Source organism: Lonchura striata, chromosome 10 (genome assembly GCF_050655825.1).
Source record: "Lonchura striata isolate lonStrDom1 chromosome 10, ASM5065582v1, whole genome shotgun sequence".
NCBI lineage: Eukaryota > Metazoa > Chordata > Aves > Passeriformes > Estrildidae > Lonchura > Lonchura striata.
Window position 1 is genome coordinate 21,189,427 of NC_140712.1, and position 10,547 is coordinate 21,199,973.

General features: G+C 43.9%; 1 protein-coding gene across 1 annotated transcript; it reads left to right on the forward strand.

Annotated features, from left to right (window-relative positions):
- Nucleotides 1-1,303: 1,303 nt before the first annotated feature.
- On the forward strand, nt 1,304-10,148 carry ARRDC4 (arrestin domain containing 4). Its single transcript, XM_021552604.3, has 8 exons — nt 1,304-1,661; nt 2,628-2,694; nt 2,971-3,118; nt 4,886-4,988; nt 5,685-5,941; nt 6,579-6,741; nt 7,212-7,366; nt 7,481-10,148. The coding sequence occupies exons 1-8, from the start codon at nt 1,319-1,321 to the stop codon at nt 7,535-7,537; spliced, it is 1,293 nt and encodes a 430-aa protein (XP_021408279.2). The 5' UTR covers nt 1,304-1,318; the 3' UTR covers nt 7,538-10,148.
- Nucleotides 10,149-10,547: the final 399 nt, after the last annotated feature.

A 10,547-nucleotide genomic window follows, 5' to 3' on the forward strand; every position in this document is an offset into this window, starting at 1 on the left:
TTCGAGCACGCAGGTGACGGAGCAGGAAATGACTCCTTGGTCACCCATGGAAAAGCCGGCAGATCACCCACCTCACACACCTCCTGGGAGATGCTTTGCTGTCAGCCTGGGCCACCGTAAAACAACACAAGGCCAAGAACAGCATTAATTGCAGCATGTGTCCAGCAGAATCAAAGCATTTTGGTTTGCAGCAGGGCTTGGGTTGGCTGGAGGTGGGCGACTTGGACATACTCAACCCCTCCAGCAACTCTGACATACTCACCGCTCTTCCACTGTCTGCAGGGGTTTCCTAAGCTTCTGCTTCTAAACAGAACAGCAAAACTTTGCATTTATTCTTTATTCTACCTCCCAAGTGTCACCTATGGATGATGTGCTCAGGTGGGACAGCACACAGCAGGGTGCACCCACTTCACTGCCCAGGTACCAAGCGGGGCTGTAAGAGCAAGTTGTTGAACCAGGGAGCTTTTTGCTTTATAATGTGCAGAAACACAGTATTTGTGCGCCGGGCACGAGGGTTTCCACGCTGTCCAGGACGGTTTATTTAGAGCTAAACCCCTTGACCTCCTGCCCTTCAGTGGGGTGAAAAGGGGTAGGTAACATCCAGGCAAAACGCGGGGGGAGAACAGCAGCACCGCTTTTGCGAATTTAACAGCACCACCATCGCTTTCCCGAACTTAACAGTCCCAGCCAGCCCGGCTGCCAGCGGGCGAGGGTGAGACAGACCCAGAGCGCCGCGCTGCCTCCCTCTCTCCCGCGGCAGCACCCGGGGCACACCGAGAGACACGATCTCCCCTGAGCGCGGGGTCACCGAGGGCACACGGCTTTCCCACAGCGCTGGGCGGGCGGGCAGTGACCAGGAGCAGCCGAAGCGAGGCACAGACCGCCCGAGCCGCCGCCGCCCGGGGCCCGTCACGGCGGGGCGTGAAGGGCCGAGGGGCGAGAGCCCCGCCCCGGCCCCGCCCCCGCTCCCTGTTTACCCACAGGCTGTGCACGTGGTGGCCGCGCCGCGCCATTGGTCGGCGCGCCGGGGCCCTGCCGCCGCCCCGCCAATCGCCGCGCTGTCCACGCGCTCCTGCCCGCGCCCGATTGGCCCCGGCGCGGCGATCACGCAGCGTGACGCACTCCGGGCGTGCGCCCGCCGCGTACCAATGAGGCGGGGGCGCAGGGGCGGCCCGCGGCGAATGGCGGCGCGCGGGGCCGCGGCGCGGCCAATGGGCGGCGCGCGGGGGCGGGACGCGGCGCCGCGGGCGCAGGCGGAGACGGGCGCGTTTAAAGCGCTGGGCGAGGGCGGGCGCGGTTCCCCCGCGGCCGGGGAGCGATGGCGGCGGCCGGGCCGGGCCCCGGGGCCGGCGGCGCGGTGAAGACGCTGGCCCTGGTGCTGGAGGACGAGGCCCGGCGCGGCGGCGGCGGCGGCGGCTACTGCAGCGGGGACACGGTGTCCGGGCAGGTGCTGCTGGAGCTGGCGGGGCCGCTGCCGCTCCGCGGGCTGCGCCTGGAGGCCGCGGGCCGGGCGCGCGTCGCTTGGAGCGAGAGCCCGGGCGCGGTGCCCGGGGCGGGCACCTGGGGGGTGGCAGTGCGGGCGCCGGGCCCGGGGCCGCGGCGGGAGGCGGAGGTGCGGTACCTGGACATCCGGCAGAGCCTCCTGCGGGACCCGCCCGAAGGTGAGCGCGGCGCGGGCCCGGCCCTGCCGCAGCCGCGGCGGGTGGGAGCGGGGGAGCGGCGCCGCGGGAAGGCGGCGAGGGGAGGCGGAGCGGGATCGCTCCAGCGGCGCCCGAAGGAGCGGGCACGGCCGGGCAGCGCTGCCGTGTGCCCGCGGAGGATCGCTGCCTCATCCGCGATTCCCTCTGTGCGGGCTGACAAATGCCGAGCGGGACTGGAATAAAGTAAAATGGAAATAAAATAAAAGCCGCACTCGGTTCCCTGCGCTGTGTGCCAGTCGTGCAGGGGCTCGGCCCTTCCGTGCGCCCATCCCTCCGCGCTGGGTGTGCGGCACAAGCAGCAGCTCCTGGAAGCTGCCGTGGAAGACCCTGGAAGCAGCCAGGCTCATCCAGTGGGTTAAGGAGAGGCAGGGGAACTCGCTGTCGCTCAGACACTGCAGCACTACGGCAGCGGGGAAAAAAATTAAAGACAGAAGAACGACATTTCGTTCTGTACGGGTGAAACGCAGCTCAGGATGAACTGTAGGAAAAGGAGATTCAGGCCTTGTAAATTGTGTAACAGTAGGCCCTGTATGAATAAATTGGGAGCTCATGTATTTATAGTATTTTGTCGTGCTGACTTTAACTTGCAATTTTTTCAGACATAAGTTGATTTGTTAATTGGAAAAGTAGATTAATTGCTGTCCTGCTGAAAATAAACTTACTTTATGCTTTGCAGAAGCCATTTTGGATTAGAAATTGGCCAGAGTCCTGAGCTGAATCTCAAGGTCTCCCATGTTTCCTTGATTTTTGTTTTTCATTGAAATCACATCACAGCATAAATAAAGTGTGGGCCACAGTCCAGAACCCACTGGGATCAATAAAAACTTCTTGCATCTGGGTGTTTTCATACATAAATAATTTATAAAAGTGTCTGCTTTGTTCTATTTCTGGAATAACTAAAACATAGTATTCATTCTTATCCTACAGGTGAGGAAAACTTAATTCTTCTAGATGGAAGACACGAATTTCCGTTCAGCTTTCAGCTCCCTCAAGAGTAAGTTCAGTAATCCAACCTGAAGGGATTGTGCTGGATGCTGCTTCTAGGGGAACATTAACTTAATGTAGTTTGACTTGTGTTTTTTTTAGTATCAGCTTTATATGTTTGTCTTAATCAAGCACTGTGTAGACAGGCCTTGCTTGCTTCAGCTTCTTCCCCAAGGCCCTAAAAGTACAAGCTGTAAATTGGGAAACATTGATGTGTGCAGGAAGTGTTAATGTTTGAAGCTGAATTATTAATTGAAGGTAATGGTTTTATGACTCCTTGTTGCAGACCTCTGGTGACCTCTTTTACTGGGAAGTATGGCAGTATCCAGTACTATGTGAAAGCAGTTCTGGAGAGGCCTGCTGTGCCTGACCAGAGTGTGCAGACAGAGCTGCAGATCATCAGCCATATCGATGTCAACTCACCAGCTCTCTTGGTAAGAGGGTCCCCCACTCCTCCTCCCCGCTGTAAAACCAGCTGCAAATAAACCATTTCCAAGCAGCATTCCCATCCAGCCATAACCCTTCCCATGTTATTGCAGAGCATCATTTTCTGACTTCTGAAAGCATATAAGCTCCCTAAGCTTTTTTCTATAAATAGATTATCTTAGGTTGGGTGAATAGCAAACAGAGTGGCTTTTTTAATACCATTGATTACATCCCTGCTGGCAGAGATGCTCCTGCCAAAAAGTTAGGCAGGCTTCAGATGCATAAATAAGGCTTAATAATAGTAATGTATGTGTGCAGAGTAGTTACTCTTACCAGAGCAACTACATTCACAGGGCTGCAGTGTCCTAAACTCTACAATAATAGTAGGTTGAGGAGCAGTAATTAGAGAAGAGTATTAATCATGCCCAGCCTGTCATTTAGGCTCTGGCCATTATGTTACGTATCCCTGCATTTTGCATGTCGTTTTCTAACATGAAGTGTGTGCAGCAGCTGCTCCAGAGATCCTTTCAGTTATTTCCCTATGACAGATTTGGCCACATTAAAGCATTGAGTTTTTAATAATCACTGGAAATACTGTAGAGTAATAAGAAAGATCAGGCATTAAGTAATGAGTAAATAGGCAAGATGGAAGCTAATGAGCTGGATTCTTTTATCTCAACCCATATTATGAAAATAATATAAAATTATACCTTGCACTTTCATGATAGCAACTGGATCTAAATGGTTATTCATTTAAATATGAATGAGTAATTTCTGTTTTATTTAAAATGGTAGGATAATTTTAACATCATGACGTGAACATAGAAAAGAGATGTTTTGAGCAGGCTTTTTTTTCCCCCCTCATTACATGCTTACATTTTAATCCATTCTAGAGAGAACTTAGGGTATTTTGGCAGTGACATCTGTAAGCAGAATTTCTATTCAGGAGTTTGAAGGCATCATAGCCATGTTCTGTAAGGACAAAGCAGACCATAGGTTATTTACAGAGGAGGCCTGTGGGACACATCAGGAAGGCAGTGCCAATCTTAATGGATTCCAAGGCTACCACCAAAAGTGCAAAACAACAGGGCTTTTTTCATTCTAATAAACAAAATACAAAAGCAATTTGCATTATTGTATTGACTGAATGCCACTTCCCAGTAAACCATTTTGAGTAGCTTTAATCCTGGCTTGGACACTTGACATGTGTGCTTGTGAGTTTATTCTAATGAAAACGTTACAGGCAGTGTAAATGTCATCCAGTGTGACAGTCCTTGAATAACTAAGATGGTTTTTGTCATGCCTCTACATTTTTGGGAGGGTTTTGTGGCTTGCAGGTAATGAAGGTGCATCCCCTTAGCCCAGTGTCTACATATCTTTATCCTTTCTTAAAGATAAAAAAGTAAAAATATTACCTGCTTAACTGTTAGTTGTTTGCACATAAAATTAATTCTGCATTCTTCTGCACTGAGAAAAATGGAGATAAACACCACAGTATTTCATGAGACCTTTAAAAAGTTAGTTTTGAAGACACACTGGCTTGTATTTAAATCTCAGTCTAAATACAGACTGAAATTTGAAAAGATAAATGTTCAGATTGCCAAACCTTGGTTCCATTTCACATGGTGGCAAAAACTACAGTTGCACTGAGCAGTTCAGGGATTCAGATCACATAGATTTTAGAGCTGGGTTGCAATGACTGATATGCATAACACTAAACTGCAAGTGATTGAGAGCTTTATCCCATAAAATGAAAAATACTGTATATTTTATAGACACCTGTTCTAAGAAGTCAGGAGAAGATGGTTGGCTGTTGGTTTTTCACCTCTGGGCCAGTGTCTCTCAGTGCCAAAATTGAGAGGAAGGGATACTGTAATGGTAAGAATAGTTATCTTAAAAATACGAATACTAAGCACCTAATAGGTTTGGGGTTTTTTTAATCTTAGTGAAGCCAACACTTTGTAGTTCAAAAAATAGTTTTCTTTAATAGAAGTAAGTTAAGATCCATATGAATTTGATTTTTTAAAAAAAAATAATCTTATCTTTCCCCTTGGGAATATAAATTGAAAGGAAGTCCTGTTAATTTTTTGGGAAATCCATGTACATTTGTGTGTAAAGAACAACAAAATATTTTTATCTGGGATAAAATACTTAACTGGGATGTAATTAGGTTTTTACATCCTATTTTTGTAGATTTACACTTTCATAAGAATGAGCTTTAGCAGCTTCTTCATCTTGATAACATTAGATACATTGAGAAAATAAAACATCCTGAAATTCATTTAGTACTATATAAAAGGAAGATTGGGGCATAATTTGCAAATAAAGCTTTTATAGCTTGTTCATATTATGCTTAATGTTTCAAAATGAATCATTGTTTATGTGTAAAACATAGTAGCTGGCTATAATTTTGCCTGGATACCACTCTGAAAAAAATAAACTGGCTTGAGGAAACTTAGCAAGTATTGTTCTCATAACAGTGCAGATGATGTACGTGCTGTGTAACATGCTTTGATACTCCCAGAGGAAAGTTGGTAAATACCAATTATTCATTGGACTTTTTCTGTTTCTAAGGGGAAGCCATCCCAATCTATGCAGAAATTGAGAACTGCTCTTCTCGTTTGATTGTTCCAAAAGCTGCCATTTTCCAAACACAAACTTACCTGGCCAGTGGGAAGACAAAAACCTTCCGTCAGATGGTTGCCAATGTCCGAGGAAACCACATTGCCTCTGGGAGTACAGATACCTGGAATGGGAAAACTCTGAAAATCCCACCTGTATCCCCATCTATACTTGACTGCTGCATTATTAGAGTAGAATATTCATTAGCTGTAAGTATTGGGTTTTCAAATGTACAAAATTTAGATAGTGTATTCAATTGGGAATAGAAGAATTTATGGAGTAGCTGTTAGGTTTTTAACTTGGGAACTACAATAAATACAAATCTAGAGAAAGGTGTCCTAGCCTGTGGTGGAGGGTTAGAACTAGATGATCTTTAAGATTCCTTCTAACCCACACCATTCTATGACTCTATGAAAAATAAATATCATCAACCACATACATGAGAGACTGAAGGTCAGAAAGAGATTCTGAGATGGAAAGATGGGAATAATGTGGAAAAGGGAGAAATGTTTCTGAGGAAAAAGCAGCTTAGTTTCAGACATTTTGGGAGAGCATTTCAAGCTCAAGTGATTCTTTCCAGAAATGGGAAGATAAGACTGAAAGTCAAGTCTGTAATTATGTTTGTCAGGATGGTTTTTATTTTTTAATGTCACTTAGAGATAAGTTACGGAAAGAAGGAAACTGCAGTAAAATAAGGAAAGCTGCCAGAGTATTAGCTAAGCATATCTGGGATGACAAAGCTCTTAATTTTAAAATTTGCAGTGTAGAGAGTAGGGCAGCTTCTAAGGGCAGCATTCAATGGGGTCTCATGATGTTTTTTTCTTCTGTTTGGGGGTTGTCACATAGGTGTATATCCATATTCCTGGTGCTAAGAAATTGATGATTGAAATGCCTGTGGTGATTGGCACTATTCCATGTATTGGATTTTCAAGCAGAAACTCCAGCATTACCAGCCAGTTTAGTATGGATATGAGTTGGCTGGCATTGACCATGCCTGAACACCCTGAAGGTAATAAATACATATTGAACTGTCTCTAATCCAGCACAGCACTGTCTGCAGCAGATGGGTGCAGTGCCAGTTTAAGGGCACTGCCAGGGATGTAGACAATGGAAATACGACTCAGAGTTCTTAAATTGAGATCCAGAATGATTGGTGAGGTTACCCCAACTCCAGTCTTCCTGAAGTCTCTCTGTACCCCATCTGACTGAAACAACCAACTTCTGATGGTGGGAATATTCTACTCATTACTGAATATATCTTGATACAACACAGGTTTGCTGCTGGAGTTGTCCTAAAAGCACAGCACTCTCTATTCCTGCTGAATCACTTGAGTTTACTGAAAAAATATTTTTAGTTACAGTATTTCTGAGTTCAGTGCACTTGCAATAAAGTTTTTGTAGTCCTGGATATACTGTAATGTTCTCGCTGTGAGTGAGTGAATAGGTTGCAGTATGACAGAAGCATCTCTTGTGTTTCAGCACCACCAAATTATGCTGATGTAGTGTCTGAGGAAGAGTTTTCCAGACATGTTCCTGCTTATCCACCTCCCATTGACTGTGAGGAACAGTTGTGTTGTCCTGTATTTGCTTACATACAAGAGTTCCGGTTTCAGCCTCCACCTCTTTATTCAGAGGTAAGAAAATAAATAGCAGGTGGTGTTTTTATTGTCATATGGCAAAAAAAAACCCCAAACATACCTAAATGCAAGAATTGCAGGCAGTAACTGTTGTCTTTCTTCTCTCCTTAGATTGATCCACATCCAACTGATGTAGAAGAAGTTCAGCCTGTTTCATTCATGCTCTGAGGATTTGTAATGAGCATCATTGTGATGAATGTCTTAATCTTTCTGCTGCTTAAGCTGGTAGTGCAGCTAAAAAGGAAACAGTTTTCTTTTTCAAAACTTGAGTCTGTGTATGAGAAAGGCAAAGGAAAATGGAGAAGGAGGTATGAGCACGTTTGGTGATAAAAGAGAACCTGCTGGATTAGTCTGCACAGAGGATAACAGGAGCAGCTGAGCTTGGGATACTTGAGAAGTACCTGAAAATAATAAAACAAAAATGCATCAGTGAAATACTGAATGTTTTTCAAAAAGTGGATACACTACACAAAGTACGAGGAGGAGGAGATGTGTGGATCTTCTGAGGGGAAAAGAATTTATATTTTGTTGGCAACGCTCTGGAAGAATGTACATAGTGACATTGAGAGCTCCTGTAGTAGAACAGAATGTGGGGTGAGAAAACATTTCCAAAAGATTCCAGTGTTCAAGGGGCTTCAGCTTTGCACTGTCTGCATCCAAAAAAGGAGCACTACTGCAACACAGAGTGAAGTCTTAACTTCATGTTTGATGGGAGCCTGCCCTTCTCACAACTGCCAAGTGGTACTATTTCCTCATTCATCACGATCCTGAGGACACCCGCTGTGGATGACAGAATGGCTGTTACTCAATATTACAAAGGCAACCATTTCCTGAATGCAAGACACAAGTGTGGAACAAACTGAACTTTGAGATGAGCTTATGCACTATGCTTTCTTTCAAGGGATTTCTTAAGGGAATTACTCTAACCTCTTCTACTGTGAGTTCTTCTTCTGCATCTTAAGCCTATGGATAGCATGATAAGGGGAAGCTTGGCAAGGGAGAAACCTTTTGCCAGCAGCAGGTATACTTGGCAAAGTGGACAATATTTATTTATTCAAAAGCCTTTATAAGCCTACCTCTGTTTTGGATATTTACTTACGGTCAGATTTGAGACCAAAAAAAAGTCTTGTTAAAGCTCCAGTATACTTCAAGGTTCTAAAAGGGACCCTAAATGGTTTCTGTGGTTAGTGAATGAGATATGAGGTGTAGGGAGAGGTGTAAATATACCCAGAATAGACATAGCTTATAACTGAAGTGAAAGCAGATATCAGGGGAACAAAATCCTCTGGTAATGGCACAAAGCTTTTCATTACTCCTGCATTTTTGTCTAAAGATCTATTGTCAGGGGCTGCACTGGTCAATTGCTATCCATACTATATATGATGGTGTGTTTCCTTGTTTGTTTTTGCTGTTTAATTTTGTTTTGGTGCAATATTTTAATGTTTTCTTCCTCAGGTCATTTAGAACAGTGAGAGTTTGTTGCTGCTAAGAGTGAAGGCACAGCATTTACTTGCCCTTCTGCTGCCTTCATTTAAAAGTAGAGTGTTTGCTTCCTGCCAGCCATCAATTGGGATCAGTAAACAATCACCAACAGATCACTTACAGGAGCAGAAAACAGCATTGTCAACATGCATGTTTACAGTCCTGTCTTTGAAATACAGGGGATTTTGGACTCCTAGAAATACTCCATATGTCTTACAGAAGGGTTTGGGGTTAAACCCCGGTGCTTCATGTGGTCAAACTGTACTTTCTGATAACTACAAAAATAGCAATTCATTCCATGAATAACTGCAGTTTAAACAAAGTCTAAATGTTTTTTATGAAATCTGTCTCTTCACTTAAGAAGCAGGGATTTTTCTACAGGCATACACACATGCGTATATTTAGTCTTCTTTTAGTTTAACTTCCTTACATTGTCTAATTTCTAGCACTGCACCTCAAATCCCTTTTGCATTAGTGTGAAAGACAGACTGCTGGAGATTCACATTTCTAAACTGCAGTTACTCCTTTCATTTGCAATATTTAGTATTGTCTTCTATAGCAAATGCAGCTTTAACCAAAATTTGAGTGCATGATTTAGAAAGGACATTCCAAAAATTATTATTTAAGTTTCAAGGTGTAGCTCTCATGCCTTTTTATTTATTCTAGTGAGGGCCTGCCCATACAATCAATGCAGGATTTTCATTTACATCCTCTGGAAAGGGAACAAGCATCTTTTCCTTAAACAGATACCATTATAGTTACTTGAAAAGTAATTTGGTCTTGTAATAACTTGCATGGTAATAATTTAAAATATTAGCTTAAAGAACATTAGGTGCTTTTTTGGACTGTAATACATGATAATGTGTGCTACCTGGTATAATAATGGTCAAGCAAACAGCAGTATGAAGGGTAAAGGTGTGCTTTTTTTTTTTTTTTTTCTAAAATCTTTGAGTTGTTTTCTATTCTTTGCAGATAAACTGTGGCCTTAGATTGTTTGCTGCAAAAAAAGTCAACTATTATGTGTTTCTTAGGAAGCACACATGGCCCTTCAAAGGAGGGGTGAAAACAAGATTAAGTTCTGCTCTCTGGCACTTGGCTTAGTGCAGAAATTGATCCTTAAAAATAATTACTGTTTGCACAATAATAAGTTCAATATGCAGGGGCTTTGTTTTGATAACTGTGAAACAGTTTAAAAGAGACAAAATAAAAAAAGCTGTTTAACATACAGGAACATGATTGTATTTTCTACTAATGAATGAGCCCCATGGGTTCTTTGTTAATAAAAGTGTCAAATCTACTTTGTGCTGTTTATCTCTGGTTTGGTGCTATGTCAAAAAATACCTGTATTCTACCCTACGGATCTCTAATTCTTCTCTGATCTGGGAATTATTCCTTCATGTGTCACTGTTTCAGTTCCCTGAACTATTCATAACCGAGAACTGGAACAAATGGATCAAACAGGGCCTACTCCCACCCGTAGTTATTATGTAACAGGGACTTACCTGTAAGGATTGAAGGATGGGAGCTCTAATTGCATCTTTCATCTCACAGATTAATTTTTGAGGATATTTTGTTTCCTTTAGACAAGATTAGAGCAACAAAGTAAAGATAAATACATCAGAACAACCTTAGAACTAGAGTGCAGAGTGACGGAAGCAGAGAACCTGCTGCTGTGGGGAAAGAGGTGACAAACTGT